This window comes from Barbus barbus (assembly GCF_936440315.1).
Source record: "Barbus barbus genome assembly, chromosome: 30".
Taxonomy (NCBI): domain Eukaryota; kingdom Metazoa; phylum Chordata; class Actinopteri; order Cypriniformes; family Cyprinidae; genus Barbus; species Barbus barbus.
In genome coordinates this window covers 16751907-16771518 of record NC_136758.1, presented here as the reverse complement: position 1 = coordinate 16771518, position 19612 = coordinate 16751907, and the positions used below count along the sequence as shown (strand labels likewise).

General features: G+C 39.1%; 1 protein-coding gene across 1 annotated transcript in view; it reads left to right on the top strand.

Annotated features, from left to right (window-relative positions):
- Positions 1-19612, top strand: part of grid1a (glutamate receptor, ionotropic, delta 1a) — a gene marked incomplete at its 5' end in the record, with an annotated part of 277281 nt that overhangs the window by 185142 nt on the left and 72527 nt on the right. Inside the window, one exon of the mRNA XM_079385913.1 lies at positions 9543-9748. Within this exon, the coding sequence (XP_079242039.1) occupies positions 9543-9748 (206 nt within the window). The remainder of the gene's footprint in view (positions 1-9542; positions 9749-19612) is intronic.

The following is a 19612-nucleotide window of genomic DNA, read 5'->3' as shown; positions in this document are numbered from 1 at the left end:
ATTGACTTTTTCATTTAATTTTACTTTACTTTTATATATCGATATATTGAAGACACATTTTGAAGGATACTGGTTTACTTATGCCCTTTCTGAGCACTTCAGCTTCATTGAGACTTGAGTGTTTGAATACATTTAAGAGGCTGTTGTGACAACCTTGATTTATTGCAATTTTGAGGTGTTATTTATTTTGATTTTAGTAAATAAGCGTGATTGCTTTCTGCACAAATGAATGTTTTTCCCGTGAATGTTTCTTGTTTTTCCACTGGTAGGTCTCCTTGGTTTTGAGGACTAGTGCATCTTGAGGTACTCTTTACACTTATGCTAATGAAAGAGGAATGTGTGTGTGTGTGTGTGTGTGTGTGTGTTTGTTTGTTTGTTTGTTTTAAAATATTGTAACTATTTTGTTGTTGGCATCAGTCAACTTCCGTGCAGTCTTAGATTATTACTAACTTTGGTGTGGGAGTGTAAGTTTCTTGGCAAATGATTCTCCCTTGAGCTGCCTTTTACAGTATTTTTGTGTACGTTCAACCTCCATAAAGCGAGTCTATAAAACATCTTAATGTTGAGATCTTTTCGTGTTATGCAATTTATAAACAACAGTAAACTGGCCCACAGGCCTGTGAAAGTTGGTTTTGTAAGGGAGTTCTCAGTTTAATTGATGTTTTGGTTTTAGCTGAGCAGTCCCAGTGTTTACAAGTGTCCCTTTTTTAGCATGCCGCTGAGTAATGTTTCCTTTTACTATAGTGTAGAGCTGATAGCATCTTTCTAAGAAGTGATTTCATTTGCACTCTTACATGCACACAGACAATCTGTCATTTGTCTAATGATGAGTTCTGCCCTTGTGTTTTTACTGTATTTAACATGTCATAGTTGTCATTCACCACAGTAAGTTTTTTGAAAGCACACTGTATGTTTTGTATTGTTCTGGGTGTGCTCTTGTGGCCCTCTTGTCATCTTTGTTGAACTGCAGTGATTTATGCTGAAGTCTCTCTCTTATGTCAAAATATTGGGGTATTAATAGAGTTTGTGTCATAATTTGCTTCGTTTTCACAAGAGGATGATGAACCTTTCTTAATTGGCTCCCTCTTCAAGACAAGTAGAATCCATCTGTAAGCGAGACAGAGAGGAAGAGAGAAACACAGAGGCTTCGTTTACATTCAGCGTACGTCTCTGGGCAGTTCATGTCACAGACAGTTAAATGAGAAGCATTCTTCAGGACTGTGAAGATTCTGCAATGCTGTCACGTGGATCCAATCAACAGCATGTCAACCAAACCCCTCTCGTTTAATAGGACATAAGTATTCCAAATCTTTCCAGGAAGAGCGCTCCCCATGGCCTTCATGAGCAATACTCACACTCCGGCCCCCGGATCTCTGTACAGCAGGCCAGTGGATTGAGACACAAACAGAATCATAAAAAGAAACCACAGATGAAACGATTTTTCCATCTCCTAGCAACTGTCTAGATATCTTTGTAGTGGATCAAATGATGATGTTTCATAGCTGCTAACCCTATGCAGAACCAATTAAAAACATCTTTTGAAAGGTTGTTTACAATGACCTTTAAAGGAATAGTTCACCCAAAAATGAAAATTTGATGTTTACTTGCTTACCCCAAGGGCATCCAAAATGTAGGCGACTTATTAAAGAGTTAACAAGATTTTTAACTCAAACTGTTGCAGTCTGTCAGTCATATAATGTCAGTCAATGGTACTCATGGCTTTGAGAGAGAAAAATATAACATAGATAAAACCAAATTAAACCCTGTGGCTCATGTCGATACACTAAGGTCTTTAGACATGAAACGATCAGTCTGTGCAAGAAACTGAACAGTATTTATATAGTTTTTTACCTCTGATCCGCCACCCAGCCCAACTGTCCTGAGCACGTTCACACAACAGCTGGCGCATGACACATCTTCTTCTTCTTGCTTGCTTTACGGCGGATCGCAGACTTATAAGTGCCTTACCGCCACCTGTCTCTCAAATGGACCATTGACACTCCTAATTGAGATTGTAGATAGAGTGTCAATGATCCATTTGAGACATCCCACACGGAAATAACCTATATAAACATATATGTTTTAATATAGGTTTTGATATATGTTTTTAATATATGTGACATATATAAAATTGGCCGTTTTCCTATAATATATGTACATATATGTACACATATATGCATACATATATGTACACATATACGTGCATACATGTACCTATATAGGTACATATATGCATGTATATATATGTGTGCATATATGCACCTATATGTTTACCTATATATTAGTAAAATTATTAAAATCCATAGCTGCTAGACAACATAAATAAAAGCCCAAAATGTCGAAATTTACATTTACATGTACATATAGGGCTTATATGTGGATATAAAGAAGCAATACAGGAGACCTATAGGGCCTTTATATGCACATATATGCACCTCAATTTTGCCAATATGTGGCATATATACGCATATATGCAGCATATATGTTATCATATATGTGCATATATACTGCATATAGGTTTCATATATGCGCATATATCCTCATATAGGTTCTTTCCATGTGGGATAGGTGGCAGTCTAAAGACCTCAATGTATCGTCACAAGCCGCAGGGTTTAATTTGGTTTTGTCTGTGTACAGTATGTTTTTTTCTCTCAAAGCCATGAGTACCATTGACGGACATTATATGACTGACAGACTGCAACGGTTTGAGTTAAAAATCTTTTTTTGTGTTCTACTGAAGAAACAAAGTCACCTACATCTTAGATGCCCTTGGGGTAAGCAGATAAACATAAAATAAAATTTTTTGGGTGAACTATCCCTTTAATGCAAAGACCAAGCATCCTGAGGTCCATTAATCACAACGTGCGTCATCTTGTGAAGATGCATTTATAAAATACTCAACTAATGTATGGCTAATAAGTAATCATTTTGGTCCACTACACAGTCTTTATTGTTAAGATTTTAAGTCCGCTGATGTTTAACTTTTTGAACTTATTCCTCAGCAATATTCTACTGACCATATCGTGATAGAACTCCACTTTAATTTTGGTCATCAGCAACATTCTACTTCTATCAAACAGTTTTGTATTCAAGAGCTTGCTGATTACGTCATGATATGGCTGTCAATTTGTTGCATAACATCATGCTGCTTTAATCAAGAAGCTCCAAATCCAACAACATGCATTGTATTTTATTTTTTGACCCATTATTTTTATTACAAAAAAGGAACAGAAGAACGTCAAACTGTTCATTGCTAGAGCTCCGTTGATTCCCTCCAAACCTCCTCAACTCATGTGTTTTTGTCCAGTGAGACAATAGCTTCTATATGCCTTTAGATATATAATTACACTCTTTAATCAAATCCAATTTGTTTCTCAAAAGACTTCTCTCAGCTCTTTCTTTCCACAGATTTCCACATTGTTTGTTTATATATTTCTGAGACTTTCTCCTCAAGAGAGTCTTTTTTTCTTCATTTTGTAGCTACAGCTGTGATAACTGAATTACAATGGTATGGCAAAACTAATACATGTGAGAGTTTGTGGAAATTGAACTATTTTGTGTGTTTGTGTGTTGGGAAAGTCGGTGGGTCGCTCTTGAATTTGGTGATTAAGTGATAATCTTTGGTGTTAATTTATAAAGTGTAGTTTAGCATATAGCATGTACATATATTTTCATATTCGCATAGAAACTGATACCATTTTTTGATACATATAAATTTATTTAAAAACCGTTTAGGTTCATAGTATTTAATTCTTGCAAATATATATTGACTTGAATAGTTAAGTATATTATGCTTATTCAAAAGGTTCCACTTCAATTCATGCTGATGAATTTACTGAAGTTCATTCATTAGCTTATAGCAATGTGAAGTAACATTTACCATTAACTGGACTTCTTAGCTAAAAGCACCAAGACTATATCTGGCTTTCCCTTTCAGTTGGTCACTCTCGACATAACGTCAGATGATGACCAATGAATTGGCATCTTGAACCGGGCCCTTCACAAGCTTTCATTCAAGATGCTCATGCAGAAGTGCATCTTCAGGTGCATCCGTCCCCGAGATTGGTTTGCAGCGATCGACCTGAAGGACGCTTACTTCCATGTGTTTGTTGATCCTGTCGCTGAGAGAACAGGGCATTCACATTCTCAACTACCTCGATGACTGGCTCATACTAGCTCAGTCTCAGGATCAGTTGTGTGAACACAGGGACTTGGTGCTCTCATACCTCAGCCAGTTGGGCCTTTGGGTCAACTTAGAAAAGAGCAAACTCTCTCCGACACAGATGACCTCAGTTTCAGAGGCTCCTGGGGCATATGGCAGCTGCAGCGGCAGTCACACCGCTGGGGCTGCTTCATATGAGACTACTTCACCACTGGCTCCGAGGTGGGCATGGCAACATGGCACTCACTGGGTCCGAGTCACACCGACCTGTCACCAAACCTTCACCTCATGGTCAGACCTTTCGTTTCTCCGGGCAGGAGTGCCCCTGGAACAGGTCTCCAGGCATGGCATGGTTTACGTGGATGCCTCCACCACCAGCTGGGGGGGGGGGGAGCACGTTCGACGGGCTTGCAGTGTGGGGGGTTGGATGAGCCCCCAACTGCACTGGCACATCAATTGCCTAGAGTTGCTGGCAGTATGCAAGCACGTACTGATCTGCACAGACAACATTGCGACCATTGCAGACATCAATCGACAAGGTGGTCTACACTCCCGTCGCATGTTGCAACTCACCCGCCACCTCTTCCTCTGGAGTCAGAAGGATCTGAGGTCGCTTCATTCCATTCACATTCCAGGTTTGCACAATTGGGCAGCCAACGAGCTGTCACGAGCTGCGCTCCCCAGAGAATGGAGATTCCATCCCCAGACGGTCCAGCTGATTTGGAGACGTTTCGGAGTCGCTAAGGTAGACCTGTTTGCATCTCTAGATACTTTTCACTGCCAGTTGTTTTACTCCCTGAACGAGGGAACACTCGGAATGGACGCACTGGCACACAACCTGCTGCGCAAGTATGCGTTTCCCCCAGTGAGCCTTCTTGCACAAACACTGTGCAAGATCATGGAGGACGAAAAGCAGGTACTGCTCTTCACACCTTCCTGGCCCACTCAGACTTGGTTCCTTGAACTGATGCTCTACGTGACAGCCCCTCCTTGGCAGATTCCTCTAAGGAAGGGTCTACTGACTCCGAGACGGGGCACCCTGTGGCACCCGCGTCCAGACCTCTGGAAACTTCATGTCTGGTCCCTGGGACGTGGAGGTTCTACGTGACCTACCCCAAGAGGTAGTTGACACCATCACTTTGGCGAGAGCACCGTCTACAAGACGGTGGGAACCTGTTCGTCGAATGGTGTTATTCTCACCGAGAAGACCCCCGGAAATGTCTGATCAGAGTTGTGCTGTCCTTTCTACACAGGGGTTGGAGCGAAGGCTGTCTCCCTGCACCCTTAAAGTCTATGTGGCTGTGATTGTTGTCAACCAAGACCTCGTGGAAGCATGACCTGGTAATCAGGTTCCTTAGGGGGGCGAGAAGGAAATCCTCTATGGCCCCCCTCTATACCCTCATGGGACCTATCTCTAGTGCTCAGAGCACTAAAGTAGGGCCCATTTGAGCCTTTGCAGACAGTTGAGCTGACGTTTCTATTAATGAAGATTCTGCTCCTGCTTGCATTGGCCTCCATCAAGAGGCTAGGGGACCTGCACGATTCATGCCTAGAGTTCAGGCCGGCTGACTCCCAGGTAATCCTGAGGCCCCCGGCCTGGCTATGTGCCCAAGGTTCCCACTACTCGCCAGCCCTAGCTTTGCTTTGTCCCATTCGACAAAGAACCTCAGACCAGCTCTTTGTCTGTCACAGAGGCCGGCAGAAGGGGAATGCCATCTCTAAGCAGAGGATGGCCCACTGGATACAGTCATGGTATGCCAATGTGCATTGGGTCGTTTAGTTACATTTGAAGTGGATTGGTCTCTCTAAGCAAGATCCCAATTCATCGGTCATCATCCGACGTGAACGAGGGAACGAGGGTTACATACGTAACTGAGACATTATGTTCTTCATTGTGTTATGTTAATGTAGAAAGCATGCTTTAGTCCTGCTCTTAAACTGTCAATCTTATTTCTGACTCTTCTACAGAAATATCAAAATAAAAATCATAAGAATGAAGCTTTGAAAAGAGTCAGTTAACCACCTGAATAAAACCATCAGCGCCGTTTATAACGGGGTATATAACTTATACTAAATAAGTATACCTCTTATACTATACCTCTGTTTCGTTTAGTTAAATGTGCAATACTTGCATTGCCTTTGGTCGTTGAACGAGTGTCCGGATGCAGTCTCAGATGAAAGTTCTGATGGTTTGAAGGGTGATGAACTCCAAAAGATGTCATTCTGTCTCGGTGGTAATTGGGTGTTTCTTTCCAGGTAGAAAGGGGAAAAGAGCTAAGAAAGAGATCTGCTGAGATCCGAGGATGCTTGGTTGAATGGAAAGTCAAGGCCGCAAGGCCTGGCACAAAAACGTAAGGGTCCAGAAGAGTTCTAGCTCCTTCTCATCCTCTTAGGATCTAACAGAACTGCAGACTGAAGGGGCGTCACTGATGTGAGAGCTTTATCTGCTATAGAGGTCACACCTCTGGGGTGTCAAAGAGCCAATGGTGTCCTGAATTTTTGGAGGGAAAGTTTTACAACTCCTTGTCTCTGAAGATGGTAATTTGCATATGTAATTCGCCTGGGGTTAATGCACAAACTACTAAAGATTCTCACTAATATGTTGCATAGGTATCAACATGTAATATTTACTCTCAATTAGATCATCCGAAGATGAATTGATAGAGACCAAACATGGTACAGTTAAAGTGATATCAACTAGTGATCTATCATAAGCATGGATAAAACAGTATACGATACACAAAAACATACACAAGAACAGTAATAATATACACAATGACCTGAAGGATGTGTGTGTTTATTCAAAGAAAGGTTTTTCTATTAATTAAATAGAGAAGAGTCCATTTTATGGGCATTATGTGTATTTCCTAAAGGAAAAAGTTAGTGAGGGTTGCTCTGCCTGCATTCCTTTGAGCAATAAAACTAGTGTTATCAGATCGGTTGCCATGGAACCAGAGGCCTGTTCTGCCTTTCTTAGGTGTTAGATGCATTTCGGGGGAAGGGTCCACAGACCCTCATAGTTGGCCCTTTGGTTAGGTGAAGGACCATAAGAGATTATTTGTTAAATATAACAAATAGTTGTGTGTCTGATTAGTCCAAATGCTACAATAAGGAACTCAAAGAAGGTATCTGCTCACAGGCGTAACAAACTTCAATACATGCAAAACCGACGACTTAATAGGGGAAACACAGGAACTAAAATAGGAGTGTAGATGAGTGCAGAACAGGTGATACAGGTTAACCAATTGACAAATGAGCAAAGGAGCTAATGAACATAGGAACATGACCAAATAAGGAAAAACAGGAACATAAACATGGCATATCGCAGGCAGGCGCCCTGCAGGCTGGTGCAGGGCGGAGACAAGGAGGACCTCCAGGGCAGATCAGGGAGTTCAGGGGGCCATGGCAGAGCAGACAGTTCAGGGAGCCATGGTGGAGCTGGCAGCTCAGGGAGCCACGGCGGAGCAGACAGTTCAGGAGGACTGGGATCTGTGACCCTCCCTGGGCCAAACAGGGGAACTGTAGCCCTCTCTGGGCTTGATTCATGAACAGCAGCTCTCTCTCGACTAAACTCTGGAACGCCAGCCATCTCTTGACTCTGGTCAGGGGCTGGAGTAAACAGTCCTTTCCCTCCTCATACGCCTCTTTTGGGTAGAGATGAAGGAGTTAGCTGCTGTTATCCTAGGGCTGGACAGTGGAGCGTCTGGCGGGCTTGACTGCGGAGCAGCTTCTGGTTCTAGGCTCCAAGACATCCCATCATACTGGACTAGTACTCCCAGAGGCACAGGTGCGGTGATCATGATGGGATGGGACTCTGGAATGGTGGCTGACGAGCCAAAGAGCGAAGCGGCCGGCACCTCTTTTTCTGGGCTTAGGACTGGAATGGATCTTGGAAGATCTTGGGGAAACGGAGCGAGCGGGACCATTGGAGCGGCATGTGGAGGGTGCTGGTTTATGTTGAGCTGGAGTGCCAACATGCCTCTGGATAGGGACTGACCGTTTATCATTATTATCTACTTCAACAAAGAAATAAGAGCAATTTAAATCGAGGACATAATTAATAAAGTCTGCTATGGGTCTACAGCAATCGTCAGGAGTCAGGAAACGAAACAGATTATCATCATCATCGAATCCCATCCAGAAGCACGCATTAAGCATATGATCACTCCAGCTCACCACATAGAAAATACTCAGGAACTCCTCCACATATTACTCCAAAGGTTGTCCATCCTGCTGGTTATTTAGTCCTCAGCCCAGTCCATCTTATTTTGGTCGATAATTCTGTCACAAAGCTGCAGCAAGGAAGACTAAGATGAGGCGAATAATCCACTTTTACAATTTAACAGGGAACTTGACGTTATTTGTTCTGCTACGTTGTATTGAAGTATGTATATTAGGATGCAGCATGAGCCTTGAAATAAAGCTAGTTGAGAACTACCAGCTGATACTGAAAAACTGATTAAGATTTGTTTGCAGAGGAGATAAAGCTGCTGTTAACACCCTGCTATGTCTGCAGATGGGCTAAACACTTTCTGCTCCTTGTAATGCTTTTTTATCTATTTTGCTTCTTTACTTTGATAGATTCTTGAAAGTGTTCTGTTTCTTCTGTTTGTTTGTTTGTTTTCAAGCAGTGACTACAAGAAAAAAGAGAAAATATAAAAGATGCAGACAAGTTATTGTTCTTCACATGATTTTTTGACTGCCTCAATGTCATGCTATGAAAATTTAATTACAGCTCAAAGTGAAGACCAAAACTGTACACAGTCAAGTTGAAGTATGCATGCATTTTTATGATTGGTCTCTATAGCTAATTAGACCTTGAAGCCTCATTCTCATGTCTTGACCCTTTTAGGGGATGGTTTTTGTGTCCTTTTGGCAAGTAGATGGTTAGAAAGCTCCATTCCAGACGATTATGCCATCAAAAAAACACTTCAGTAGACTGAACACGACGTGACTTGACAGCCGTGATGTGCAAAGGGGCAAGAAAACAGGATTCTTTCTTCTAGACTCCTCAAATCTCCAGAGCAAGGAATGGAATTTTCAACAGTTAAATGGATAGTTGATAAAATTAAAATTAAAATCTATCATCATTTACTCACTCTCATGTTGTTCCAAACCCATATGACCTTCTTTCTTCTTGTGGAACAAAATTAGATATTTTCACAGATCTTATTATCCCTTTTACATCATTTCCCTGAATGAAATTTACAATTAGGTTGGACGATATTCTCTCTGGAAACCTCTGATCTCAAATCAATATTTAGTCTATAATTGATCTATTTTCATCCCATCTTCTTAAATACTGTTTTTAACTCTCTGCACATGAGTCTTGGTTTTTAACTGTCATCTTTTGCTTTCTCTCATGCTCTGTCTCTTTCAGATGTGCGGGGACTGCGTGGGTTTCTGGACCAGGCGTCTCGAATGGGTCTGGACGTGTCTCTACAGCAGGTTGACCGGAATGTGACAAAGGTCTTTTCCACTCTGTTCAGCACGATGAGGATGGAGGAGCTGAACCGTTACCGGGACACGCTCAGACGGGCCATCCTGCTGCTCAGTCCCCGGACTGCCCAGGTCTTCATACACCAGGTAGGTGAAGCAGTTCGGAAGCAATACGTGTATAGTTAAATATTAAATATTTAAATATTCTAGTTAAAACCAGTTTATGAAGGATGTATTTGGATGTGTTTAGGAATGAATAATGTCATTAGGAATGAGTAATGAATATTTTTGAACAAACTGAATAAATGTTTTTTTAATATACAGTATACTTTATTGGATATAAAAAATGCACATGTATTTTATGTATTATATATGAGAAATACATAATATATGTGTTACATATAACTTTATATAATATATATTATTTATTTTATTATGTCTTTTTATATTATATATATACGTAGTATGTACTTTATTGGATATAAACTATATGCATATTATATATTTTATGTATTATATGAGACATATAATATACGTTTTATGTATAATATATAACTTTATATATAATATATATATATTTTTTAAATTAATTAATTTATTTTTTACTCTTTTGTTCTGTATAAATTGTTTAGCCAATTTTTCTTCTTTTATCAGTCATAATATGCATATATTTTATATTACTTGTAATATTAATTATATGAGACTATATGAGATTATATGTAATATTATATATATATATATATATATATATATATATATATATATATATTTATATTGTATAGTATATATTTTTTCAATCTCTCTCTTTCTATTATCAATCATAATATGCATATATTTTATATTAATTGATATGAATTATATTACAATACTGTATTTTTCTAGAAACAAAATATGTATTTATATTATAAATGTAAAATTAATATCATATAATAATTATAATATATATTATTTCCTATATCTTTTAGTTACTTACTAGGATTGGCTTTAGATAATTAATATAAGGACAGTAGAAGTCTACATAAAGTCCTACATTTTTACATAGGAAAATTGGTTGTTTGAATAGTGTTGTTTGTTGTTCAGTAATAAAAAGTAATTTTTGAATGAAGCTTTCACTAGAGAGGCACATTGCCGTTGTGCCAAATGGGCTGGAAAATAACTAAAGTGGCTTATCCTGTGCATTGCATTCTGTTTAGCTGTAATCTCAGCAAAATGATCTGAACAGTTTACTATTGAAGGAGGAGAGAATTGTGTTTAAATTAGTGTGAGAAATTTGTGACTATGGTCACGTTTGGAAGGTTGTTGGTTTGAATCCTGATAGGGATGTGAGGGATTTCAACTAGAGTGTCTAGAGGTTGTTTATGTCTAAATCCTTCACACTGCTGTGGTCACTGCCGTGGGGCCCTCAAGCAAGAGATGTAACAAAGTGACTCTTTCAGCTATTACAGTCCCAAACTTCTGGAGCCTTTACAGGACAATTTTGCCAACCTATAGACTTATTTTATTTAAAGTTTTCATGTAAAATTGATAAGAGAGGGTTGAAAACTGCTCATGCTTGTGAAAGTGAGAATTGCATACATCTACATACATTACTCGTGCACTCCAGTTACCCTTTCTGTTTTGCAGTTCTCCAGTTTATCCGTGTCTGGAACGTTTGGCCTCCAGGACATTTCTCTGTTGATCTGGGAACATTTCAAAATGTTACATTTGCTTTTTATTATTATGTGCTTAACTTTTTTTTTGGGAGGGGGGGGGGGGGGGGGGGGGGGGAGGGGGGGCTGCATTTATTGCAGAATTCACTAGAAGCAGCATCATAGTATGCTTTGCAAAAAATATTATTTATTATTCATTCTTTGGTCTGCTTGTGAATTGTACGGTGCAGTGCTGATTACTTTTACACCGCTCACAAAACTTTGCTTAAACCTTTTCAGTTCTGCAAACTGCTGAGAGTGTGTCTTGTTCTGTATATTGGTGTATATGTGTTTGGTTTTGCTAAACGATACAAAATTGTCTCCCAAAGTTCAATAGAAGTGATCAAAATCTCTCTTTAGGGACATCTGAGTATCCCTGTGCGTGTTTTATTATAAAATAAGTCCTTTTGTGTGCAGAAAGCCTTTCTAGTATTGTTCAAAAGTTTTTTATGTATTCAATTTAACAAATGTAGCTTTATGTGAAAACAATAGCAGTCTTTGCCTTGTGGTCCTCACAATCTGAAAGTCTCATTTAAAAATAAATAAGAAAATCATGTTTTGCTTTAAATCTACTGATATCAACAGGTTTGTGTTAGGGTTATCACCCACGTAGAAAATCCATTCCATCTAGTGAAAGACGTCCTCACTAATATAGTGAAACCAACATGTGTGTGCTGAAATTGAGATTCTGAAGCCAGTTTGGACAGCATTTTCCAGGCTGTTCTGCTGATTAGCACTGTGACAGCTGATAGATAGATTTCTTTAGAACTGCAAAACATCCTGGGAGTTCTCTGCTATGGCCTAAAAAGTCTAAATTGAACTCTGAGCAGTCGAGGGAACGAGTTTACCATGCCATCTTTCTCTTGCTCTAAGCCCTGTGGGCAGTAATTCACTCTTATCTGAATAACCTTGTCTGTTTGGGGAAGTCTTGTGTATGTGTGTATTTCCTCAGTGATTTGCTGCTCTGAAACACAGTCAGATAAACAGCTGGGTTCAGAGAGCTGCTATCTGTGTTTTTAGGGAGGTTCTCCATGCTCTGATTCTTCCATGGCTCTCTGTGCGATTCACACAGCCATTACCACCGGTGTGCATTAGGCCGAGCATGCCGGCCTGTCAGGACAAGCAGAGACAGGTGGAAAATAGCAAGGACACAAGGTACATCCATACAGTACATATAGTCTGTCACTAAATAGCCATCCACTTGTGTATGTGGATGCATGGTACTGAGCCCAAGCACAAACTATCTGGGAATGACTGGATAAAAAATGTCACAAAAGATGCATCTGCTGTCCTAAAATCCATTCATTCCCAAGAGCCACAAGCCCATTAGTCGAATGACTCTGGCTGGATCTGAAGTCTCCCTATTGTGTTGCACAGTATAAGCGTCTGAGTGGACAGTGAATCAGCACCCTCCATTTTTTATTAGGTCTGCAGTTATAGCATTTGAAGCTGTAGTGAAGAAAGAGGGAAGTATGTGTGTTTTTGCCTTGTTTTTGGGCTACCAGTAAAGCTTGGTGGATGTTATCACTGTAATAAGCTGGCAACAAGATGAAAAATGCTGAAAAATATGTAGCTGTTTGACAGTTTCATCCGAAACAAAGGCAGCCGGTGGCCCTGAGGGTGATTCTTCACACGTCTCTCTCATTTCTTTTTTGCTGCTGAAAAGGCTCTACTGCTAAACTGCATGTGATACCTGAATCATATGATAGTTTTTACCCAGATGAGCTTTTAAAGTGTTTAGTGTTTTTAGCAGTGCTTCCTAATTCAAGCATCACTTAGCTGATTTTGACAGACCTCTTACTCAAAGTGATTAAGTCTGGGCCATTATGCTTTAAATTTAGGCTGCTCATTTATGACAAAAAACATAATCAAGATTATTTTGGTCAATATTGTAATCATGATTTAACACGATTAGGCGTCGACAAGTCCAAAATCTTTTATCTTCATATAAGTAATCTTTTATTATATATCAAGTACTGAATGCCCTCTAGACACCCGGTTATTGGTGGAGAGGAGACACAGTGATGAAACCAATCAGTAGATACTGTATGAGGATGATTAAGAGGCCATGATGATGGACAGAGGCCAGTGAGAAAATTTCGCCAGGTACCCCTGCTCTTTCTGAAGGACATCTTGGGATTTTTTATGACCTCCTGAGAGTCAGGACCATATTCCCATCACTATACTGGGGCACTGGTACTGGGCCTCACTACAACCTACTTTTCCCAGAAGGTCTCCCATCCAAGTACTGACCAGGCTCAACCCTGCTTACGTAGCTTCAGTGTAGGGCTGCACGATATACTGCATGATATTGTCATGCGCATCTAGTCAGTAAAGCCGGTTCTGTGATTCTCCATCAAAAAAATCTCATCACCTGTTTTCAAATGGAGTGGCATTTAATACACAGAGCTGTAGTTCACCGACAAGCTACGCAATATCACGTTCAATATCGCAAGCGATTCATCTGCGATTCTGAGAGCGAATTGCATAGCTTGTCGGTGATCTATGGCTCTGTGTATTAAATGCCACTCCATTTGAAAACAGGTGATGGAGATTCAGCGCTAATCACAGAACCGTCTTTACTGACGAGATGCGCAATACTATTGCATGTAAAATATTGTGCAGCCCTACTTCAGTAGGCAACAAGGTGAGAGCTGCAGAGTGATGTTGTGTTTACAATGTAAAATGAAATGCAACATAGTCTTCACTGTAAGAATTAAACTTACTTTGATTCTTATTAAAGTTTAGTCAAGAGCAATGAGTAATTTATTAGGCTTCTGTCACTTTAACACCCAATGCACAAATCCAATATACAGACACTCTCCCAGCTGTTTACGTTCACTTAAGACATAACTGACTGTGTTTATGTGAATACCAACCAAGCCTGAAATTTCTCTGTGTTTGACCGTTTAGGCCAGGGGTGTCAAACTCAGCTCCTGCAGAGTTTAGAGCAACACACCTACCTGAGTTTGACATCCCTGGTTTAGGCACACACAGAAGCCCAAAGTGTACTTTGCCTGCCTGTGTTCAGCTCAATATCAGAGAGCATGCACAGAAAGCCACCTCAGGAGCACCTGAGTTCTTAATGTGCTTTTAATAACTCTTTTTAATAGCAAGCAACATTGTGTTTGGGTTTTTAATGAGGAGAGAAGGTGCACTACTCTAGAGGAAAGGAGCATAATGTGGCACATTTTAGCTTGACTGTTGTGTTTCCATAATCAATGGAAGCCAAAAATTGAAACTTTTGTGCCTTTACCTTTGTCCATTTCTAAGCAATGACCATACATGATGCATATGTAGGGGATAGGATATGAGACCTGGGGTGGGCTCTTTTGATCTTGGCCTATAAACCACCATCTAGCAATATCCAATGGGACAGTTGCATAAATTTAGCCACTATGTTAAAGGGTTGGTTCGCCTAAAAATGAAAATTCTGTCCTTATTTGCTCACCCTCATTTTGTTCCAAACCCATAAGACCTTTGTTCATCTTCGGAACACAAATTAAGGTATTTTTGATTAAATCTGAGAGCTTTCTAACCCTACATAGACAGCAACACAACTGACATGTTCAAGGCCCAGAAAGGTAGCAAGGACATTGTTAAAATAGTCCATGTGACATCAGTGGTTCAACCGTAATTTTATGAAGGTACTTTTTGTGCACAAAGAAAACAAAAATAACAACTTCTTATCTTCCGTCTCAGTCTTTGATGCGCGTTTACATGAGTACCATGACGCATGCGTGTGGTGCTGCTGACGCACGATCCAGTTTTGCTGCTCCATATAAACCCGATCATTATACCTTGACCTATTACCAATTCAACTGCATATTGTGGACTGTTTCAGAACAGTTTATCATAGATTATTTTACCTTTTCACTTTTATGATGCTTCTGTCCCAACTTTTGTTGAGTGTGTTGCAGCCACCAAAATTAAAAATTGTTTATATTTACAAAATACATTTCTGTCTTGACAACTCTCAGAGGGATTGGCATGGTAATGTAAATGACATCGTTAATGTGTTCGATCTTGGCGGAATAGATCTGCTACGCTGCTGCTGCATGCGACAGAGAAGGTACAGAGACTTGCTACTGCCAATGCATCCACAACATGCTGCTGTGAGCATGTATGAAATACTGCTGCTGCACATACAGTATAACATGAAATAACCGCCATATAGCATACATGAATACCCCGTAGCAGATCTATTCAGGTGGAGCTGGGGAAATTGGAGGGTTTCTAAAGCGTGCTGCAACTGCTAAAACAAGCACTAGCCAAGTATTTGAATGTTGAGCAGCAAGCCATTTAGAGTTTCATGCCAGAACTTTGGATTTAAGTTGGTCAGTGAAAACATTGGAAATCTTTTAATTGTACCTTTGTCAATTACATGAAGGTCAAAGACAGTTAACAAACCACAGATTTGTATTGCATTTTACAAAACATTACAAAAAATACCAAATTTTCTGGAATAGGGGTTGTATTAAATTATCATAGATCTATTTTTTAATTATGACCAGTAATAGTCCAAACCTTTTATACAACCGGCCCCCGAACTCCCTTAAAACTATATAGAAACACCCTGGCATCCTCTAATAAAACCCTAACATCATGGCATAATGAGTTTTGCGTGAACATCCTAACGTTATGTTAGGATGTGTGTCCCTTATGAAGACATAAAGATAATTGTGGACAACACAATTAGACACCTAGTATATCATATTGTTCTCATTATGGTGCTTTTCCCTCCCCTGTCTGCACAAACACATGAACACATACACATACGCACCTATCCTCTTCAAATCTGTCAAAAGCAGCTCTAATGAGACACCGTAGATAATTACCCACATCCAGTTGTATGTTAAAGAATCACATAAAACACCATTGAACACTCCGGACGAGCTGATTAAAAAAGGAAGGGTGGGGTAAGACCAATTAAATGCTCACAGAATGCCAATGAGTTTTAGGCTCATCAGTTGGTTCAGTCTGCAAGTCATTGTTTGTGTCAGGAGTATTAGGAGACTCCTGGGACAAGAGCTTTTGATTTTATTATTTTGTTTATCTAAACATGCAAATTCTTCTGCATCAAGTGGTAAGGAAGTCTCAGCAGAAACAATATTCGCAAAATAAATTTCATACTTTGTTGATGCCATAATGAGGCCGGAAATAAAACCGCTTAAATGAAAGTAATATTCCTCTAAACTCATATTTTCCTAATTTCTCTCCCAGTGTGTGTGCGCATGTGTGTTATTAATGAAAACATACACAAACCAACAGTGAAATGAAATTTCAGCTCACAGCTTACTGGACCATGACTAGATTCAGCTGGGTATTCAGGAAACATAATGATATTTTTCGTTGTTGATTTTTTTCCCCCTTCACTACGAGGTGACATCTGTGGTGATTTAATTCCGCATTCTGCTGCAACACTATTCAAATACAAGACTGCATCATTCCAATTTCATAGACAATGTTTTGCATAACATAGCTTGGCAGTTTGTTTGTATGCAGTGACATTTTCTGTATTGTTTAAAATCAGGCAAGTGATACGTTTCAGATGGAAAGTGGTTGTATCATCGGACTGTGTATTTTGCTGCTATTAGTGGTGATTATAGCTGTCATTACCACTCATACCCTGAACTGTCCTTGACGTGGTTATGAAATAAAAGCCATCACTTACAGACTAATGATTGCCTAGACCCTGACAGATGCCTTGTATATTCAGCTTAATGTTTTGGGATTTCACAGTCAACACTGTAAATATTTGGTCTTTACTGTGACCTTTTCACAGATGCTAGGACTAGGGATGGGAGTCATAAGGAATTTCTAGTTCTAATTCAGATTCCACTTAACGGTTCTGGTTTGGCGTTAATTAACGAATACATAACCATGGTTAACAAATAAAGTAAATTAATCAAAAAAAATAACAAACCAAAAAAACCACGTTATATGAACAATCAATTAAGTGATGAACAGAGTCATTGCAGTGATTCAAATCACTTTTAGAACTGTTCACTTTATTATTCACAGTTCTTTAGAGATCATAATCTTTACAAATTTTCAAATGGAATTACGTAAATAAATATATATATATAATATGAAATATTTATTATTTTGCAGTATGCATTCATTCATTCATTCATTCATTGTTCAGTCTTCTACTACAACCGTCATCTGTTCACAAATTTGTTACTATAGGAATGAGTTGTTCATGTACTTTTATATTATTAGCTTTTTCCAAGTAGTTTAGTACAGCATCAGTGTGGAAGAATGCAGGCATTTCAAAACTATTCAACAGAACCGGATGTCGTAAATACTTTGGTTAGAGTTATTTCATAAACATTGAACTAGCTCTGAATTACATCTGGTTCTTGGTTGCCAACCATTGAGTAGTTATGACACATTGCACACAAACACAGAACTTGCATTCCAGAGCCCCCGACCCCCCACTGCAGCGACAAATTAAGTCGGTGTGTTATCTATCACTGCCCTTGTCCTCATTCATCTTTAATATGTAATACTTTCTCTCTTTCTCTCCCCCTTGTCTACTTCTACACTTTCTCTTCAGTTCCTACGTAAGATATTCTCTCTCCCTCTTTCTGTCTTTTTCTCTCTGTCTCTCCCTGCATTTTTTAATCAACCTTGCCGCCCAATTTCTCTCTAACCCCAATAAAAACATCAAAGACAGAGTTCCTTATCTATTCTCTGTTTCCTGTGGTTAGGTGATAGTTCTAAAGTATGACGGTAAAAAAAACTGACCCATAGGCTGCCTCACGACTCGAGAAGCTTTCAAAATCACTTTGAAAACTCTGCTGCTCTCAGCATCACCTCTAAAACACTGACACCACTCTAGTGTGCTTAGCATTACTGTTAACCTGTATGGATAGGGGTCTGCTGAATACTGCACTGAATGCTCGCATTGTATTTGCAGGCCTATTCAGGTTTTTACATGGTGTGTGCTCACAGAAAGCCTGAATTATTAAGAAAGGAAAGGATCATACGGTACAGGTTTCCACTCTGTTGTGTCAGAACCTCTTGTTAGAAGAATCTAAAAGCAACGCATTCGATGTGGCACATGGATGAGTCAGCAAATCTTAAGGGGCTGAGTCACAACAGGGTCAAGTTTAATCGTGAACATGATACAAGTCTTCAAGAGGTTCTCAACCTTTCAGTAAGCTCATACAAGATGTGTCTTAGAATGCACCTCTGAAGGCAATCCTGTACCCAATTAATCAAACGGCAGAGTGCAGGGTTCACACTCTTCATTACAAAGCTGTCTCTCATGACAGTGTTTTCATTCAAACTGTCAATCAACAAGCACTGCAACAACTAACTAACTTACAGCCAGAGTTTGACATGTTTTACACCTTTCTCTAAGGGGAAAAAATTGTTATGGAAAGTGGCCGGATGTTAGATTAAAATCAGCAAAGGTTACATCTGGCAGCTCGTCAGCATGATGGAGGATTATTACTTGTGTTAGTGCTTAACGTCAAGGGACATTTAAGAGCCCTTCAAAAATAAATAGTTTCCCGAGAATTCAGTTCAGTAAATTATAATGAAACTCAGTGGAATCCTGTCATTTTTCTTTTTATTTAGAGGCATATTCTGAAAGTGAGAGTGCAAAAAGGTCTAATTAAAGTAACTCTTAATTAAATGTTATTAATTTCTTGTAATGATGCAAATTTTATATAAGGGCAGAGGATTAACTTTGCAGCTAACCATCATCAGTATGTTTGTTGACATCCTGATTTAGCATGATTTGTTGCCCATTGGGGATTTATTTCTGAATATTTCAGTAAAATCAAGCAGTATTTATAAATATATACAGCAAATTGATTGCTTGTTAACTTGATCTTTTAGTATTTGGTTAGTGTTTGTTATTAAACATAATATTATGTTTTGTTTTTCCTCAAAGCTCCTTGAGTCTCATTTACATACTGTTTATAGAAATGTTTTTAAAGTCTGTGAGCAAATATTTTAATGCAGAAATTATGATTTGTGAAACTGACATTGCATTAATTTAGGATGAAATACAGTATATAAAAGCTCAACAAAACATTGATTTTTATACTGTATGCAAAAATCATAGGTTCCTGGGACATTAAATGTATTGAACTGGAATGTGTATTAAGATAGATTACTTTTGATCAATATTAATTTATGTGTTGTAATAATACTAATGTAATTTATCGTTTGAAATGAAAATATATTTGTATATGTAAAAATGAAGATAGATTGACGAATGGCTGTATAGGTGAGGTGGTTCTGAAATGCAGAGACGATCTGAACGTGCTTTATGCTAATTATTAATGACACCCTCATGTCGTTC